This window comes from Dromaius novaehollandiae, chromosome 1 (assembly GCF_036370855.1).
Source record: "Dromaius novaehollandiae isolate bDroNov1 chromosome 1, bDroNov1.hap1, whole genome shotgun sequence".
Lineage (NCBI taxonomy): Eukaryota > Metazoa > Chordata > Aves > Casuariiformes > Dromaiidae > Dromaius > Dromaius novaehollandiae.
Window position 1 is genome coordinate 153836514 of NC_088098.1, and position 20519 is coordinate 153857032.

The 20519-nt window shown below is 38.9% G+C and overlaps 2 protein-coding genes and 1 long non-coding RNA gene across 4 annotated transcripts in view; 1 reads left to right on the forward strand and 2 right to left on the reverse strand.

The window, feature by feature from the left end:
* LAMP1 (lysosomal associated membrane protein 1) overlaps positions 1-3686 on the reverse strand; it is a 19866-nt gene extending 16180 nt beyond the window's left edge. The window contains exon 1 of the mRNA XM_026096934.2: positions 3493-3686. Within this exon, the coding sequence (XP_025952719.1) occupies positions 3493-3544 (52 nt within the window). The 5' untranslated portion in view covers positions 3545-3686. The remainder of the gene's footprint in view (positions 1-3492) is intronic.
* Positions 3633-19379, forward strand: LOC135325807 (uncharacterized). Of its 2 annotated transcripts, none has more exons than XR_010386578.1 (4): positions 3633-3755; positions 4696-4733; positions 5610-5731; positions 18289-19379. It is a non-coding gene; the product is annotated as an uncharacterized LOC135325807 (long non-coding RNA). The 2 variants fall into 2 exon arrangements; XR_010386577.1 differs by lacking the exon at positions 18289-19379 and adding an exon at positions 6362-8000.
* CUL4A (cullin 4A) overlaps positions 8500-20519 on the reverse strand; it is a 43515-nt gene continuing 31495 nt past the window's right edge. The window contains exons 16-20 of the mRNA XM_064503717.1: positions 19374-19487; positions 18063-18168; positions 11494-11666; positions 10433-10585; positions 8500-10113 (exon numbers count right to left, since the gene is read on the reverse strand). Coding sequence (XP_064359787.1) covers positions 10018-10113; positions 10433-10585; positions 11494-11666; positions 18063-18168; positions 19374-19487 — 642 coding nt within the window. The 3' untranslated portion in view covers positions 8500-10017. The remainder of the gene's footprint in view (positions 10114-10432; positions 10586-11493; positions 11667-18062; positions 18169-19373; positions 19488-20519) is intronic.

A 20519-nucleotide genomic window follows, 5' to 3' on the forward strand; every position in this document is an offset into this window, starting at 1 on the left:
GAGGACAGCCAAATGGGAAAAAGATAATAAACCAGCTGCCTTAGTATGCCACTCTCCTATTCCAGTCAAGACCAGGGTAGATCTCACTCCTATAGCAAGGAAAGTAAAGTCTTAGTACTGTCCCCATATTACACAGTCTAAATTCTGCCTAGTAAAAAATTACAAACCACTAAAGGTTAATGCAGAAAAACTAAATGTATCAAAGCAGCAGTTAGACAAGTATACACTGTATAGAGCTGAACCACATTTGAAACTGCATGTCCTAGCATCAGGGTGTTACTAACGCTCTTACACATGTAATTAAAACAGAAAAAGTAGTGCTAACAGCCAGCAGTGCTGTCAAGTGACACAGAAGGCTAAGAAAGTTACCCTTAGTATGAAAGAAATAGTTTGTCTTCAAGTCAGACAAAAAGGGCATGAAAGTATGATTTATCAAATGTAAAGTAAGTTTTAAAAAAGCAGGCATGCAATTTAGAATGAAGATAACGCAACAAAGTATTCAAACAGCTGAATGACTCTGCTGCCAAGTTAAATAGAATAAATACCAAGAAATCAATGACAGCATCAATCTTTCTCAAAGAATTTCCAAATAATCATGTCCGACCTAGGAGAGGAAAGGCTACACTATTGCAGTGAAGCTGAAACAAGCAGTGGGAAGGTGTGCCTTTTAAGTACTAGAAATATGTTTCCTTTAAGACATACAAAAGGCTTAACTGAGGTTACAGTAGTCAACTTCTCAATAAAATACCCATCTTGTCCTTTCAGCAGGGCTCCCCCTAAACCCTAGAGTAAATTCTTCAACTTACCACCTACAACTGACTAGGAATTGTCCTATTCAACACAGAACAATCTAGAAACATGTTTCATCAGAAATGAAACTTGTAAATCAGTCCAAACAGGAACCTAGGGAGCGTATCTCAACAGCAGCATGTCAGAGAGCCTAAGGAGTTCTTACTCTGCAAGTAGGAAGCTGCTTCATAAGTCAAAAAAGTTGCAAAAGCCAAAGCTGAGTAGCCTATCACAGGACAAACTTGAAACTAGGGTAGAAATTTTGAGACTCTGAATACTCTCAAAGAAGCTATCAAGCAAAACCAATGCTGTGGGCAGCAGAAAGTAGCATTTGATAAAACAGTATTTCAAGTGTCACACACTGTATAAGCAGTTATATATTTATGAAAACTGCTTTATATCCAGTCTCAGACAGTTCCATATAACTAACAATTCCAATATCAAGGAAAACATAAAACAATTATTCACTGGCTGGAATTTATTGTCTAAATTTCCCCTCACTATCCCTGCAAGTTACTGTTTCCAAGAACCATTTGTGCCTGTTATCAGGGCTATTCTAATTACTGCCTCCAATGCAAGTACTGACTAGGTTTAAAAGTCCCCTTTAGACCAGAGTTGTGCAACAGAAACACGTGGATTATGCATCAACAACCCTGGAACAGCATCATGCTACCTTCTCAAACTCATTCCCCAAGTCTCAGACACTTCATTATTCACTTAGTGATACTCAATCTATGCTTGACTCTAAACTCAGATTTTTGGAAATGGTTTCTTTGACATGTTTGTACTTCAGTAGGGAAAAAACCTACACAGGTGCAATCGTACCCAAAGAGCACAAGCAGCTCCACTGGGTTTAGCACACAAGGCAACTGACACTTCTAGTGCTTAATGGCAGAGTATGATCTTCCTCCATATTTCAAAAGCAACAGCTAAGTCCAAGGGAAAAGTACTCCATCTCCCATTGCCCTTATTCCCAGTATTTCTCACTGTATTACCTAAATGTTTGTTCATTTGGTATGAGCATTTGATATTTGTGAGGAAATTCAGCAGGAAATACTTAAGGCTGACACACAAAATATTCAGATTAGTGGCTGGCTGCCCAGTATGAATGAAAAATTGAAACATTACGTAGAGTGTGGTGAGCTATTTATGGAAAAAAAAATCAGGTGCATCAACGTATTGTCCCGAATTCCAAGGCATTGCCAAACAATGCTTTCACATTTGACCCACCCCTGCTAATCCTTAAACCTCCTGTGATCTTTGAATTATCCTGATCCATGCTCACTCAGATGACTGAAGGCCTGCAATTGAACTGCGAACAAGATGCAAATGTTTAAAGAAATCACCTCAGGTAAAGCCATTCTTCTCTCATTCTACCCCACACTGAGCACAAGATGGGGGAGGCTATCTATCCACCCTGGACACAGCATCTGTTTGCACCAAATAATTCAAAATTAAAGTTAGATAGAAATATTCAGTTAAATAACACAGGTACAAGGTCCTAATTTTTAGTAAATATAGTTACTTTGTAATGAAATGATCAAAGTAGTCTGTCTCTCCATCAGCATCAGAAGCCACACACTTTACAGGCCAGAAAGTGACAAAGCTAAATACATGAGAATACATTTGTAACTGCTGGGTAAGCAGAAGACGACTACTACAGTCCCCCCAAATACCATCTGTGGTACCATTTTAAAACCATGCAGGCTGATTACAGTGCAAACAAGCAATTTTTAAGTCTTAAGTATATTATACAAGCCACAGAAGGAACTCCCACTGTAACTGCAGCTCAGTGCCATTTAAATTGCAGACTCCAACCCTAACAAGCAAGCCTGTTAACACTGTTAGTCACCACGCCAGCGAGATGAACAAGGAGCAAAGCTGGCAATAACTGGGTATTTGAACTGCTCGGTGCGCCCCTTGTAAATAACAGCTTTCGAGTTTAGCAAGACAGAGAAACTGAAGCACTGCCGACAAAAATAAAAATACTTGCTACCCAAGAAATCTCAGAGGGCCGCAAAGGCTGCCGCAAGCCCCGAGACGAGGCCCGGCAATCCGTCTCAGCTGCTGTTTTATTCAGGGCGCATTTCGCTAGCTCCCGAGCGGGTCCCCCTTTGCTGCCAAAAGCCACATTTCAGAAGCGCGACGAGAGTGCCGTGTGATGCGGCTTTCAGGGCGAGAAGCCTCAGCGACGCAGTTATCAGTAAACACGCCAGACAGGCTTCCTCCAAAAAAAAATTAAAATTAAAAAGACCCAAAAATAAACAAAAAACCCAAATAACCCCAAATAACCAGCAACACCCCCGCCGCCCGGAGCCCGTCTCACCGCGGCAGCAAAGCCCCTCCGTCCCGGCGACACCTAGACCTCGCAAGCGGTACGGGGGCGCGAGAGCCGCCGCGAAGGGAGCACCGCGAGCACCGGGCAGGCAAACAGCTGCCCGCGACCAGCAACTCCCGCACCCCCGCGCTTCGGCAGAGGCCGCGGATCGCTCCCAGCCGCACCGGCCCGCTGTCCTCCGCCCCCCCGCCTCGCACGCGGGGCCCCGGCCCGGAGGGCTGCGCCGCCTGCCGCTGGCGGAGGCCGGTGACACCCCCCCTCCCCCGCGGGAGCCGGGCGGACGGTGTCCGGTTACCGGTGCGGCAGCCCCCCGCCGCGGCGTCACGGCCCCACAGGCCGTCTCCGCACTGCCGCCGCCTCCTTACCGAGCAGGGCGGCCGCCGCGAGCAGCCCCCGCGCGCCCTGGGCCCGAGCCATGGCGGGGAGGGGAGCGCGGGGGGGGAGGGCGGGCGAGGCAGCACCGGCGGGAGCACGGAGACGGCGGGGGGCGACGGCGGCGGCCCGCGCGGACAGCAGGAGCTACGGCCCGGCTGGTCATATGACTTCTGACGTCACCGCCCCGCCCGGGGGCTGGCACGTGACCCGCCGGCAGGGCGAAGAAGAGACCCCGGCGATGGGGGAGGAAGAGGTAGCGAGTGGAAATCTCGCGAGAGCGGCGGGGCGGGTCGGGGGCGGGGGCGGGGGCGTTACTCGTGCTCCAACGGTCGCTGGCTCCGTTCGTGAGGCGGGTGTGAAGCCGGTGGCGGTGACTCGGTGTTTACGCACCAACAACATAGTACCTATATAAACACAATTGGGTGGGGTACATAGGTATAAGCACACGGGGCAGTATGTATACCTAGATATATGCACACAAGCATATTTATATAATGCGCTTAGTGGATATAATGTATGTATGTGTGTACTATGGTGTGCACACGAACGTGTATAGTATATGCACAGCATGTTTGTGTCTGTACTATGATGCATGACGTGTGTGCATGCAGGTTGGGTTTGCACAGTAAACCGGTATAGACACCCATGTCCACAGAGGCAGGTGCATGTTACTGCATGTATTTGTACATACAGGTGCATGCACCTATATGATACCTGCTCACAAGGTTCAACCCCATGTGCGTTGCACACACCAGCCCAGCAATGGGCCCGGGCCGCTCAGGGCTGTCCTGGTGCCATCGAGTTTCCCCCCGTGGCAGCCGTGGCTTCCCCCAACCGTGCCCTGCGGCCTGGCCAAGCTGTGCCACACACTGCCGGCCCCAGTCACCCGCTCAGTCCTCGCCCGCAGCACAGACATGTGGGAATGGGCGCTTGGTGGCTTGGGGACTTTCTACAAACTGCCTGAAGTCTTCCATCTGTAACTTGCCTGATAAAAATTGACAAATGAAAACTGTGAAGAACTATGAAGGCCCAGCCTCACCATACCTAATTTTAAGCATTTAACTGTGGTTCCCAAGAGGGGAATGCAGTCAGTCCAGGCGTCCCTGCGTTAAAGGGGGAGGAGGGTGTTAGAGGAGGGCAAGAGGCATCTTTGGCTAGCAGTTAAGCCTACCTAAATTCTGGCTTTCTTCCAGAATAAGTTTCTTGCCACCAAGTATAAAGACAGTCTAAGGTGAGTACAGTCATCTTGCATAGATTAAAACCAGTCCTAGCTGTATAATCACCAGAAGTTGGATAGTCTCAGTTACCTCTGAAGTGATGTTTCTATGTATACATGTGCATATATATAATCTGTGTATCTGTTTCAAGCTAAAAGAGGGACTGCTAATGAGTTGTGATTGCACGGGTAAAATTGTGGTTGTATGGGGAAAAAGTTGTATGGGTAAAGCTATGTAAAATAGCTTCTGATGTTGTTTGATATTTTGACATACAAGAATTTTAAGAAACCACTCTTTCAAGAAAACTAGAAAAGGTGAAGTTTGTCAATATCAAAATTGTCAGACGTTAACACAGTAAAGGAGATACGGAGCCCAGGACATTTGATCCTTGGTAATTCAATTCTCTTTCTTATCTAAGCTGCTAAGGATATTCTTTCTCTCAGAAAGTATCTACCTCAGAAGTATTTACTACTGAAATCCTATTTTTAGTACTGTTAGAAAGTGCTTACTCATACTGGCACCCATATCATCCCTCTGCTCATTGTGCTGTACTCTAGACGAATCAGCTCTGAGACAGAATCCTGCGCGCTTCTGAGCTGCCTTTCTACATTTTTACTTAGAACCAAATTGAAAAGCAATTTAGCTATTATTACCAGCACCTAAAGTCAAGTGTAAGCGTTGTAAACTTGATGACCTTTTCCTGGTGTTTAGCTCCATTCACTTATTCCTATTTCCCCAAAACACCTTAGAGAAGATTATTAGCTCTTCAGTGTGGCTTGTGGATCTGCCTGTCTTTTTCAACAGGCATTTCTTTCTTAATACTGCCTTTTTATCTGTGCATTTTTAGAGACAGAAATGTTTTATCATTGTTCGTTTGCTTTTTCCTGCAGTACATTTATTCTCACCATGTGTTACCAAAAGCAGAAGTTACTCAGCTTTGAAAAGGATGCAACCATCAGCTCCGGTCAAGTGTCTGAATGAGTCATCTGCAGAGGAGCTGAGGTTAATGGAGGTGGGACAGTGGTTGTTCTGGTTTTTCAATCACTGTTTCTAGAGCCTGCACTGGGAGTGGGGGGAGGTCTGTGGACTGCTGAAAGAAAGAAAACAGAGAGGAAGGTCACCTGTCAGGTTTAAACTTGCTATACAGTGGTCTGCACCTCTACTAAAAAATTGATAGGAGTCTATAATTTGGAAAATGTTGATGTTTGGATTACCACCAATTAAAATCAATCTATAAGTTGCATAAAGCAACAACATTATAGCATGAAATCAGTAAGTAAAGAACATTAGTTCATGAGCAGAGAATGATGTTGATCTTATCTGCTGTGAATAATTAGCTTATTAAGCCTTTTATAGTGGTGTAGAGACTGCACAGTAATCGCTATGTCACTGTCAGTAAAAGTATTAATGTAGTAATTGTTAGCCTGTTTTCCTAATGAATTGAGTCTTGTGCAACCATGCTGGCCATTAGCCTCACGGCTCAATAACTTGTTAGCTAAAAATCAATCAAACTTGATAGCAAAAAATGAAAAAAAATTATGACTACCATGAAAATTAGTGTAAAGACACAGCACAAAGATCCAAGTTAGTGCTGCCATGAAGGGAAAGGTATTCTGTACCCATTGCACATTTTGTTTCACAGAGCTGCTGGCTACTCAACACCGTTACAGTTCCAGATTAACCGTGGTACATCTCTGGCACTGAAGAGCCATGGATGTATAATGGCTGCACATGGGAAAGAGCATGGGAAATACCCTGAGATACAGGAGACGAGTTACACAGCACATGCTGTTCTGCAAAGTTAAGGCAGAATACCAGCATGCAAGACAGCATAAAGATTGAGAATTTTTACCAGGAAGCAATTCAATTGAAGCATGCCTCCGTTTTTCCATTAGTCTTTTGCTGCCTGTCACCTGACCACAGAGTTATTTTCTGTCCAAAGAGACATGCTAGGAACAGATAACTAATATTAGAGTCCACTCTCCCTAACACAACTGTCAAAGCTTGTAAATACACAGATAAGTCTATATGCATAACGAATTGATGCGCTAAAAAAAAAAAAAAATTGCCTGAAAGGTGTATAATTTTTTTCAAACGTAGCGCCAAAAAAGAAAGGTTTTGAAGAACAAACAAAGAATTTGAAGCAGGACAAAGGAATTAGATGGTAAACCCAGGTTCAAATAAAGGACTGCAATGGCAGCTAAAATACAAAACTAGAAAAAGCAAGACACAGGCAGTGGGCAGAAAGGAGACTGTTGGTGGTTGGTAAGGAAAGCTTAAGTTGCAGGACTAGGGAAGGCTCCTACAACGTTCAGCCACCAACCTGCATGCTCACAGTCAGTCAGATTCCCTCCAGCAGCTTTAGTTAGATGACTGGGCATCACATTTAGGATTTTTTTTTTTTTTAATAGATGAAGCACATGTGTCTGAGTAAATTAAACCAAAAAGGTAGTAGCTTTTGCTAAGATTCAGGAGAGTCCCACACCTGTATCCCAGACTTGTCCTGTTTTTTTTTTGTCCTTCCATAGAAGTTGCCACACAATCTGTTGCAAGGATGTTGCATTTACCAAGATTCAGGCACTTTTCAAGACTCTCGTGGACGCACTGCAGAGGAAATTATTACTTTGCCGCACCCTGATACCTTCAGCACTAGGTGATCTTCCAGAAAAACATTTCTAGGTGCCTTTGACTTGTAAGCACAATACACCCAGGAATGTAGTGAACCAAATAGCCAGCATCAAACCAACAACTGATTGGGACAGGATGCTCAGCCAGATTCTATCACCAGCTATCAAAAAGCAATCAAATACAGCTATTTCACTATGAAATAGCTATTACCATGCTGACTGATAAACTAAGTAATAATGTACTACTACTAAACTGCTTGCTTACCTATTTGTTTAGCACATACAAAATCCTAGGAGGAGGAATATGAGGAAACCAGATTAAAAATGAGGGTCTGAGAAAGAGAGTCACATGATGACATGGCCCATGGCTTCTGAACCTCTGAGGCCACTTTCAGACCAATTTGGAGAAGTAAAAAGTCTTCAGAGATGGTTCCATTCTCTGTTAAGTTTGGGGGTGAGGCGGTGGGTGGAAATCAGCAGGTGGATAAAGGAGAACCAAACCCCTGCTCCCACTAACAGAAAGGCAGAACCAATGAGGAAAAACTCTTCGCAACACTGCTTCTTGAGGTTATTGCAGTTGTGGGGCAGGGAGCAAGAGAGGGGAAATACAGCATAGGACAACAGACATACACATCATACAAAGACAGGCTTCATTATTTACACTGCTCATGTAACAACTTTTTTTTAATTGGTATAGCAGACAGTAATTCAGCCAATAAGTTCTAGTCTATGGCAATTAAGAAAAATTGCGTACTCAGCACTTTTAATCAGTCAATCAACACTGCTTCATAAGGCAGAACCATTTAAATCATCTTCAGAATAACACCATTGCTTTTAATATATTGTTTAAAACCCTTGAACCAGGAAGTTTGGGTTCAGAAAGGGAACAGAGTACACATTCACTTCTTGATATATATACACCACCAAATTAGTGTCTACTACTGCCAGCTTTCTATGTGGATAAAGCCTCTGCCCATTGTACTTCTGTGAGGCATACACTTCTCTTTATTTTAAAAGTCTAGTACGACAGAGCTGATTAGCTTTCATATGCAGTGAAAGTAAGTTACAAGGCGAGTGTTATAATTAACACTAAACAACATACTGCATAAGTACACTTATGTGCTACATTCTCACAAAGGCTAAGGAATTAATATTCAATATGCAGCAAAGTTTTTATTTGAATTAACTGAAGATTCAAATATTAAAATAAGTCTACATTAAATTACAATATTAAATATGTTTTAAATACAGTAAACACATGTTTAGTTTCTAAACACAAAGGGAATAAAAATAATTCAAAAGAATGCAATACAATTAATGACATCAGATGACAAAACAAGGACTTTAATACATAAACTCATGAGATGTCAATTTTTAGCAATGCTTATTTTAAGAAGAGATGGTGGCCTTTTAATTGATGCACAAAACCCATGTTACATAAACTTAGTAAGGTATCTCTCAAGAAAATATTGTTCAGTTAAATTCTCATTATGCTGTGATCAAAACTCCTTTGGTAGCTCTTTATCAGAATGAAACGCACTATTATGCAAATCCTGAAAATAAGCAGCAGCTTGTAAGTATTACCACAAAAGTATCTTCCTTATAATTACAATTATCTAACAGATCTACAATGTCTTCCATTCTTTAATTCAAATCAACTTACATATATACAATATGTAACAAAGTACTCACAAAAGCCTTAGTCATTCAAGACAAAAACTATGCTTTCATAACATCAAGACTGTAAAAGTCTTTTTTTAAAAAAAAACTTTTTTCTTTTTATTTATTTAAGTGGAGCACACTGTACAGTAGTTTCTTTGTATGTGACTTTAAAGGCAAAACTAAATTTACGGCAATTACATGAACAGTGATAAAACCAGTTGCCCTAAAATGAGGTAGGGCCTCTTTGACTCCAATCTTAATTGCCACCCAAACCAGCAAAAGTAGTAATAAAATAATAATCCACAAATGACTATCTAAGCTAAATAATTAGAGAGCTCACTACACACATTAACACAGTTGTCCTCTTGGCACTTCAACGATCTCACTTCAAAACCTGATTTATCCAAACCAGACTGAAGTTTATAATCATTTGAAAGAAAATTGAATGAATACGAGATTAAGAGTATTCATGGTGCATAATTTCAAAAATTCAGTGTATTTCAACAACACTGCTTGTACATAAGTGTTCATCAATTAACAGTTTTTAAAAAATTACCCACATTGTCACTGTAGCTAAAGAATGCAGCATATAGGGTCTCCATGGATGCACAGTCAGGAACACACACATGAATAAACCAGACTTGCACCTATCACCGAAATATTTCTTACATAAGTAATTTTACCTTTCCATCCAATTTCAATGACATTGTTAAACAAAACTGTAGAAACAAATTTTCAAGAACCCCAAAGAAGAAAAGAAATAACTAAAAGAAATAAAAATATGACATTTAAAATTACTAAGGAGTCTTGACAAAGATGATCCAATTAATGTATCATTTTGCTTCTCTTCCATAGCAGTGCATGCAGCTGGTTGAATAATATACATCAACCTGAAATCTGCTAATAGTAAAATCTGGAACAGCATAGGTATTCAGCATCCAGAAGATATATTTGGATGATTTTGTTGTTTTCTTGATTTTTTTTTTTTAATAAAAGGGCTTCCTCTCCATTATGCAACATAGTGATACTGGTTGGGGTTGTCTTTGTCTCTCTCCATATAGTCTCTGTCAATGAGAGATTCAATCCTCTTTTTCAAGTCTCCAGGCTACAAGAAAAGATGAGATTAGTAACAGTTAACAATATACATGCAAATTAAGATTGTGTATCTTATTTAAAAGAATAGGACTGCTAAAAAACTACATAAGAAAATACACCATGTAAAAAAATCTAACTATAAATTCCTGATAAGAAACCACTGATACTGTGGCTCACTTCTGTTAATGCACTCATTTTAATGCCTGAATCTTTACATTTGATTCAGATGTTATGTTTCACATTTCTTACTCTCATGGAACTGAATGGAAAAGAACACCACAAATTTTTAGATAATTGTGGGATTGTTTGAAAAAAACAAAATCACTTACCTTTACTGGAAATTTCAGCTGATTATACAATTCAGAAACAAGGAGATTATGACCAAGAGTCTTTCTCATCTTCATTATTCGTACAATAGCAGCATCAATCTGATATTGTCTATCTTGAAATACTCTTTCAGTTGTGCTAACCTGTTCCTCGACCTAAGGAACAATACAACACCACACATCATACCATTTTTTATGTTAATTTTTGATCAATGATATTTCTATAGTTAATCTTTTCAGTTAAACAAAACACATTTATTTTTGTCTGTTTCTGAGAGAGACGTACACATCACTGCACACCAAGAACTAAGAGACTCTGAAGTATACTGCTAGAGCAAGCCAAAGATAAAATTAAGGATAATGGAAAGAAAAAAAATCACGTATATATTTTTTTAAATCAATGTTCTATAAAAAAATCTTAAGAACTCATTTAGTATTTTTAAAAGAACATGTAAGAATTTGGCAGCCCAAATACAGTATTGTTCTGTAGAAAAATGCTTAACTCCAGTTTGACTTTTAGGGATTTGAATACGGAAAGTAAAAAAAAAAAACCCAAAACAACAAAACAAAACAAAAAAACCCACTCAACATTAATTAGAACATGTCAGCTGATGTCAAGAATTGGGATTCAAGTCCAGCAAAAACATCCACTGCAAAACCCTAACTTTAGTAACCCTCTTATACTCTAAATAATAAAAAAAAAAGATATTTCAACATTTGATTCATGAATTTTAATATAGTACCAACACTTCATCCATACCATGAAAACTTCTAAGATGGACTGAAACATCTGCAAGATTGTATCAGTTTAAGATACAGGCTTTTAGATGCACAAATGCAGGAAGGAACCTAAATTGCTTCGATTTCAGTAAGATTTACAATCTTTAGTGCCTCTGTGAGCACTGGTCATTCTGACTACCACAAAGATGAAAAATCTCTTTACTTTCTCAGAATGCAAAAGCTATAGCAGGAAATGCAGAGGTTCTATCTATTCAGCTGGGACATGTAGATAAACAGTCAGTTTAACCAGAATGAATGCAAAAAATAAATAGTAAAATACATACTGTTTCTTTCATCTGGATTTGATTAATTTTTATTCTGAACAATTTATGCTTGAAATCACCATTAAACATGAATTTGTCTCCATCTTCCACATCTTTTCCCTTTGGATTTTTTATCAATACCCGTGCTTTACCACAGGCTAAAGACTGCAAAGTTCTTCTTAATTCACTGTCCTCTGTGAAGAAGTTCAAAGTATGGGAGATAAAAGACCAAAAGGTTAAGATGAAAAGTTTTATACAATTAATCTAAAAATATAACCACAAAGATACTATTTTTGTGTTAATACCTTCTCTTCTAGCTAAGTTCTAATTACGTAACACAACTTACAGCCTTCAAGCTTGGTCTTGTAGTCTAGTAAAATTACTGAGAGCATGTGCAGAATTGTATAGGTCAAGAATAATCATCTCAGTGAGTTTTCTACGCAAAATAGTATCAAAGAAGAATTCACATTACTATGAACCTGTTTTTTTTGTTTACTTTTTAATTTCTGTTCAGTAGTAACAGGACTTAAAAAAAAATCAGTTGATGACAAGAAACTCGAGCCATTTTATAATTTCATCACTATTTTCAATACATACTAGAGGAAAAAAAAAAAAAAAAAGAAGCTGGGGAGAAGTCTAAGTTGACAGGCAGGTGTTTTGTTAGAAGGTATAGCAGACAGTCATTAGAGACACAAAAGCCCCCCACAACAGGAAACTAGTAGAAACAAGTGGTTTAGGAAAACTTTACCTTGTAAGATTTAAAACTCAAATCATTTGGATAAACTGATAAAATGAAGTCTAAAAGTTTCTAACCATTATATTGCAAAGTTTTGTATCAAGATCCTGCATTAAAATGGCCTCTGAAATCTCCAGAATAGTTTTATTCACAATATAAACATTATCGCCAAATGCCTCAGAGCTGAACAGAACTCTAGTCTAAGAACTGAAACAAAGGTTTTGCAATCTAGTGCTGAACTGCATAAAGAAGTAAAAGATTAACACTATTTTATTCCTAAAATAGCTTAACTTTCACATTCCCACAGAATGACTTTTTTTTTTAAACTTCAGCTGTTTTATTATCATTTAAAAAGAAAACATTAAATCAGTGACTGAACAGGTACTTCTGATGTTTCACGTTTTTGAGGCACTTCACCTGCAGTAAATATAGATCTTTGAATTGTAGCGTTGTCCAAACACAGTCCCTGCCTCTGCACAAGAACGCTGTTAAAAACACTCAGTATACTTTGAAGCTTTGCTTCTGCCCAGCATGCTAAGTTGCAGGCCACAGAATGCCAAAGGGCAAAGAATCTGCAGTTGCCTATCAATCCTTGAACTAGAAGTAAAAGTTACAGCTTATAAAAGCATTCATAAGGAGAAAGGCAAACCCATGTGAAAACATGGGATGTATTTGGACAACACATCTCCAAGAAGCATAGTTACCAAAGAAAAAGTAACCATTCTTTCTTTGAGTCACAGTCTATGCATTTTCTAATTGTAGTTGATGCATAAGCATTAATCTCATAACTTGAAAGAGACTGCACATAACTTATTGTGACAGTGACTGCAAAACACAAGTTTTTGCTATGGTTAACTAATACTGAAGACAGTGATATCCCAAAGGGGCAGAAGTCCATGTGAATTTTTTTAGTAATGTGGTAATAGTCCATGAGGTAGCTCTTTTACCTAGCTTGAAGAAAATTTGTACAGGTATGTCTTTTTGACACAGAAAAGAGTATGTATTTTGTGTTATATGTGCATGGAATATAAAGATACAATAGAATGAAAGGCTGAAATGCATGTAGAGATCAGTTACCCAAACTATCTTGATAACCAGCATTTCTGCTAAGACATTTGCAAAACTAGTTATAATGTAAACACAGCAATGTGTCTTTAACTGAAGCTGCATAAATAAGTAAGTGTTAGGAGAGTAGGATCACAAAATAAATCATATTCACCTCTTTAAAATATATATAGTAGATAATGAAGGTATAAAAGATGTAACAAAGAGGTGGAATTCTGGCTCTGGCTGTCCTATCCTGCCAAGTTCAGTATTGAACACAAATTGCTAGCAGGCTTTACTTTGTTAAAGTACTTCCTTAAGCAACTGAAAGTTTTAAGTCATATCATTTTACTGGTTTCTGCCATATAGGCTTGCCATTTTTTAATAATAATTTCAATATGACTTTTGAGAGAAACGCACATATTTATCTGACTGGCCCTATCTTAGGCTGTAGTCAACAAGGCAGCTGGGGGACATGACTGATATATCTGAGGAACCCACATGGAACAGCTGCTAAGGCTGATTCAAAAAGAGAAGATCACTGAGGTTGCCAAAGTAGGTTTTTTTGTTTTTGTTTTTTTAACACTGGAAAATGCAAAATGCTTTACACCTGTGGTTCCAATACATTATCCATGAGGCTTATACAGTAAGAGGTCCACAGGAATATATTAAATCAGCAGGACATAATTTATGATCACCTTTATAGTGTCCTCAATTAAAAATCAATGTAGCTGTGAGAAACTGAGGGCTGACATTTGTGAGCTGATTCAGAGTTCGTGAATCACTGCTTTAAGGACTGCCATTAATCTCAGCTAGCTAACTCAATTTCAGCTGAGAACAAGTACAATAGATGAACTGTTACATGGATTACATCAAAATGTCTATCTCACGCAACACCTGTTCTTTGACTTGGCTAGTAACAGATGGAAAAGCTAAAAGATGACTCAATTCTTGTACTGTGTTAGCTAGTGAATTCACTATTAATCATCTCTAAACCATTCATAATTCTACTGACTATTGTATTTCCTCTTTTTCCCCTCTCCAAATTATCATGTCTCAGATTTGAGAGATGAACTCTCCATTCTCTGCATGAGAATAGTTCTATACCTTTGATACTTCTTCTCATCCTTCCTTGTCTAGTTCTACTATACTCCTTTAGAGATGGGCTGACCTGGAATTTATGCAGCATTCGAACACAAGCACAAACACAAAGCATGATGATGCTTTTGGCTGTGTTTTCAATAACTTTTTTACTTTCTAGCATGCTGTTTGCCTTTCTCATTATTGATGAACTTTGAGTTAATGTTTTCAGGGAACGCAATGATCACACAGCTTCATTCCTGAGTAGTAATACCTAATTGAAAGTCAGTCACTGCACATGGAGTTAAGGTTATTTTCCCCTCAGGCCGACTTCTTCGTATTCATCAACACCAGATGTTATTTGATCTCCTAATAGTTCTACAGTGTGAGATCCTTTTGCAACTCTTCTAGAAGTTTTAGATTTGATCCTCCTGAGGAATTTTCCATCAGCATCAAATTCTGTCACTTCAGTATCCAACTTCTTTTTCAGATCATTAATGACTATGTTGAACAAATATGCAGGGATCCCAATTAGGAGCTTTCTTTCACTGTGAAAGTTGCCTATTTTTTCTACCTGTTGTTTTCTGCCTTTTAATCAATTACTCGTCCACAAGAGGAACTTCCCTCTTAAGCCATGAAAGCTTAAATTAAGTGCCTGTGATGTGCTATTACCAAGATCATCTTAAAAATCCAAGTGCACCGTTATGATTGTGCAATAAGCTTGCAAACAATTTTAAAGGGAAGTCACGCATCACAAAGATCATGCTGCCTCTTCCCTAATATATACTAATCCGTAAGACCACCAATTCTGTTCTTCTCAGTAAAGACCTACTACACTGCAGTAATCTGCAGAATTACTCCATGAACTTTAAAAATAATTGGCATTGCACTTGTCACTTGCCATTCTTCCTGCACCAAAGCTCACTTAAACTATAAACTACACAGACTAATCCAGTACTTATGGAAAGTCCCTGTAAAGCTTCTGGGTGAGTACTATCAGATGGTGGTGGTCTAATTCACTGTTTCATTTAGTGATCTGTTTTAAAGATACTTCAGCTTGAGACATCTTATTCCATCTCTTGCCTGTAAATTATGGTATGGGTGTGGCTCTCCGAACACTTCTGCAGTAAACACCACTGTGCGAAGACTATAGGGTCTCAGAATAAATGCATCAATTAAATAAAAATTGTAGAAGGCTTCCACCACTTCTTTCTTCCACCAGAAAGAGCTGATACACATAAACACCAAGGTAAAGGAAGGGATTAGATACAATTCTTCAGCACTGGGAGCTTCAGTGTTCCTCTCAGTCTTCAGAGCTGAAGAAGAGACATCCTCAGTCAGAAGGTCCATCTAGACCAGCATCCTATCTATGACAGTGGCAAAATGCAGATGCATGTATGGCAGCATACTAGAACAAGACTAATACAGCAATGCTCCAGTACTTCCCTGATCTTTCTTCTCTCCTCATCCTACTGCTCCCTAAGTCTCCAATTATTTAAGGCTCAGGGAATTCCTAAGCCAGAGGTGGTTTCTATGCGTTTAGAGACCTTCGGTGCCTTGTTCTTTCCTGAACCTGTCCCCTTGAGCTCTGCAAACTTCTAGCTTTCGTAACATGCTACGATCAAAAGTTCCACAGCTTACCATTGTTGTGTGAAGAAACACCTCTTGTTTAGTTTGCACCTGTCATCTGCTTGATTCATTTAATGCCTTCTAACTCTCTTCCCAGTAAGAAAGCGAATCCTTATTCACTGATTTCTATCTACCTTTTGGTCTATTTAGTTTAGTCCAAACATACTTAGCTGTTCCTTCTAAAGCTGATCCACATCTTCAATCTTTGTTCCCATTCTCTGAATGCTTCCCAGTTCTACTACATTCTTTTCAGAGGGAGAGGGGAGCGGTTCAACAATCCCTATACAACTTTCAAAAATGTTGTCCTGTGGGTCCTATGTTATTTGTACCCATGTGAGCCAGGACCTCTGGCTCATCCAGAGCATTCTCTCAGAGTCCAGCTGTCATTGCCTCTGCTCCTAGTGGTCAATTGACCAGGCAGCTGCATCACAAATTCAGCTATTTCCTACTAGCTGAATGTCTGTTCTTTTCCAACCTGCTGGGATACCTGCCGTCAGCAGGGTACCACTGAGCAAAAGGACCGTCCAGTAACAGGAGGCTGGAAGGGGGCAATGTGGGACCTATTTAGGAGGTCCCGCATTTCCAGCCATAAGACCTTCCTCTGATTTAGAAGTATGGAGACTGCTAGACAGGACTGGGGCTTCTCTATATCTAGCTTTGAATGCCTTGTCTAGGCAGAGCCTGGGAGATTTTAATTCAGCCATCCTGGCCCTGAGGGAACTCTGAGGGCCACAGACTGTCCTCATCCCATGCATTCATGTGCTATTTACCCCTAGTAGAGATAAACATAGATGTGACACTCAACACAATAACATAACATAAGTAGCTCCCAACCCTAATATGGATTAGGAAATCAATTCTAGCCAGCTGCCTTGAAAACAGTCTATTGAAATCCTTTCTATTGTGATATAATATAATGGATTTCCATGCAGCAGATTTTATCTGTTGCTGTAAGGCAGCCAGAACGCAAGCTCTGAAGTACAGTAATGCACGATAAGAACACAGGATCTGGATCAGGTTGGCATGAATTTGTTTGTTCTGTAACCGTTGTACTCTGACCTAATGAGTCTATCTAGACTATCCTGATACTTATCATTAACACCGGCGTGGACTTTCTTCAACTCCCTTAGCAGTAATGGAATGGATGACTAAGCAACCTGAAACTTGGAGGATGGGAAGCTGGAGCACCTGGACTGTAGTGCCTTCTGAAATGTACCATTCCAAACTACAGGATTTTACAATATCTTGTAATATCTTTTTACAGTATCTTGTAAAATGGAATCCTTGATGCCATACTTGTGTGTGTTCATATACTTTTTCAGAAGTTGCTTTGTGGGTCTGATCTTAAGAGTCAGCATAGAAAGGGCTACTGGTATGAGCTGCTGGTTGATGCAGAAGTCCCAGGAAGAGGTGGTGGGTTTTTCCTTTTTAATGCTAATGGTTGTAATCATTTCAAAGAAGACTAAAAATTACGGAAAAAAATATATCGAAAACCTAAGAACGTAGAGGGGAGATGTGGAAAGACAGCTATGGTTTTCTTCATTTCTCTGCCCTTTCTGCCTTCAGATGCAAAGTGCAGAGGAAGAGAGCTACAAAGTACACTCCCTATTGGGCACTTATTTTCTTAACAAATCAGATCTATTTTAAATGGGGCACTCCTGCAACAGTAATGGAAAACATGTGGACAATCTCTCAAAAGAGCTCAATATTCTCTCTCATATCACTCCAAAATGACACTGTTCTACAACAGATCATTTAAAAAGTACATTTGAAACTGTAATAGAACTAAAACAATCTGTACAGAAAATGAGTCTTTATCTTGAATTTTAAGAATGGCAATGATTTATTTTGTAAAACTGGTGGGTTGTTAATGGCATACGCTATACCTCTCTTACTAATAATTTAATGAAGCATCTATTTTATCTACACTAGAAAGTTCTAACAGTGTGTTCTCTTCACCTCTTTTAGCATGTATATACCATTGACTCATAAAGCTTGTCTGAATAATCATGGCAAACTTAAAATTAGGCCTCTACGTGCAGAATCATACTTGGTAATCACTCAACAAAAATATTTAAGAATCACAAAGTACTTTTCCTACCTATACCAGTGGCCATTTTAATTTCTTCAAAACTGAATTCATCCCCTTCATTAAACATAAGCAGCACTAATGTCTGAAAGAGTGATACTTGAAATTCTTTCTTCCCCTAAAAAGGAAAATAACAAATAATTACAAATAGCATCCAGAGCATTTTCTATTGTATCCCCAAAATGTGTCAAGTTACAGAAGCTGTTCTTTTTTTTTTTTTCTTTTTTTCCTTTTTTAGTTTCTAGAGGAAGAGGAAATGTGCATTTTGGAATGTCCATCACACAGAAGAATATGCTTCAATGCAGTATCAAGGAAACAGGATATTTTAAGAATTTTTTGCTAGTCTACCAGTAGCAATACAGCACGCATCAAAAGGTCATTTGAAAGACCCAGTATTTACTTGACATCATTTACTTCTTTTAGTTGTAATAGAAGAAATTCTGGCTTTGCTACAATCAACGGCAAATCTCTACTTCATACTTCACCCAAGCTTCACTTAATAGCGATGAGCAAACTAATACATAAAATCTCAGTATCAGATCAAACATGAAAGAACCAAAAGTTCACTTTGATTCACTGTGATACACAGTGACAGTTTATCTGTAGCACAATGTTTGTACAAACAGGCAATGAAAAGGTGATAAGTCAGTCAAACTCTTCAGACAGATGTAAGAACTGTCTACAGTAAATACTTCTTGACAATCAACAACTACAAACCTATGCATCTCAGTGTTACATTATGCCACAGCTTCTAAGTTTCATATTTACAGCGAGTTACTAAAAGAATTAAATTTTGTTTGCCTTTGTTTTTGTGCAATTAAGCTGCTTTATTACCAATGCAAGATATTCAGAGAGACAAAACAAAGGCCACATTAAGAAACAATACTATTATTTAAGACTTAAATAATTCAGCAAGCATTTAAATTTTAACAACAGTCATTACATCTCTAACACCCTTACTGTATTTTTGTATTAGTGGAACATTCTAAAATTTCTATGAAAATGCTACTTAATCAAAATAATTCCATATTAAAAAAAAAAGATACTGCATTTCTTTTCTTTCAGTAATGTTCTACTTGATTGCAACTTCCTTTACTTGAATGAGCAACACGTCCTATCAAACCAATACAAATGCTACTGAAAGCTATTGCATTACTCTTTTACTTAGGTAGGTAGGATTTTGGTTTAATTAAAAAAAAAATTGTGATTGCTCTTCCATAAAAATGTTATTGCTTTTAACAAAATATACTAAACACAACTAGATTCCAAGCAATTGACTTAAATTTTATACCAACTGCTTAAGCATTAATCAAGCAAACTTACTTCCTTAAAGTCTGCTTTCAGGACTGCATGGCCCAAAGTGGTCTGCCACTGAAGCTTTCGACCACTGTGTTTTCCCAGGTAAAACATTTTAAATACCTCTTGAAGCTTAATCATCTGTAAAGCAAAGAGACAAAAGTTTACTAGTGCTATTCAAGTGCAGCAATGCTGGGTGCATTCACACATGTTATTTCTTTGGTTCCTCTCAACAGTGTTTCATAATAAATGTTTCTGTGCACAAAAGTAAAAAGAAAGGGCTAGATTCTGCTCTCAAGTACCCTAGTACTACTGCACACAAAAGAAAGTCTCATTTCAATTAAAGCTTTCTAGTTTCACCGATTTTTTTCTTTTCAATAAAAGTGAAATAAAACCATTCTAAAGGAAAACAAGTAATATTTTTCTTCTGGACTTTACAACTGAAAAAGGAGTCACAGGACAAAAAATATGCATCCCATACCTACATATTGACTATTAGCATCTGCTTCCAAGTTCTTCTCTTAGTTTGTCCCAGATAGAGTCAAGCCTGATGCCAGCACTTAATATCCTCTTAGGATTTCCAAGGAAGGGGGTTTTACCCCTCCATTTTCACGAAGTGTTGCTCAGGTTGGATCCTTCCTTTGCCTGCTGCTGAGGCAAAGATGCCATGGGAGTAAAAGCACAAAAGCCTCCTGAGCTGGATGAGAACATTGCCATCGCCTCAGGCCCCTAAAGCGCTTGCTGCACTTCAGATCGAGCAGGTTAGTATAGGAAACAGGATGTTTCCTGTATGTATCTAAATACATATTTCAACTTAAATCACTGCTGAAATGAGCTCTGCAAAATCTTTCAATTTGAAAACTATCTTTTTTCAGGCTTATATGTCAGTCAAATGCGTTGGCTAGTTTTCTGAGACACACATCAAAGAAAACAAAGGAAGGATCCTGTGGAAAAAAAGAGCTTGCAGTCACACAGCTATTGGCTGAATCAAAACACATAACCAATGAAGTTTAAAATTGACTAAATTAAAGTGAACTGTCCAGTTTTAAACTTGTGTTTGACTGCAATGTTACATAGGACAGATTTTAATATTAATTTTAGATTATGATTATTAAAAAGGTGATAAAATATGTTAAGTGAAATGTAATCCCCTTAAAGCGCATTTAACTGCTA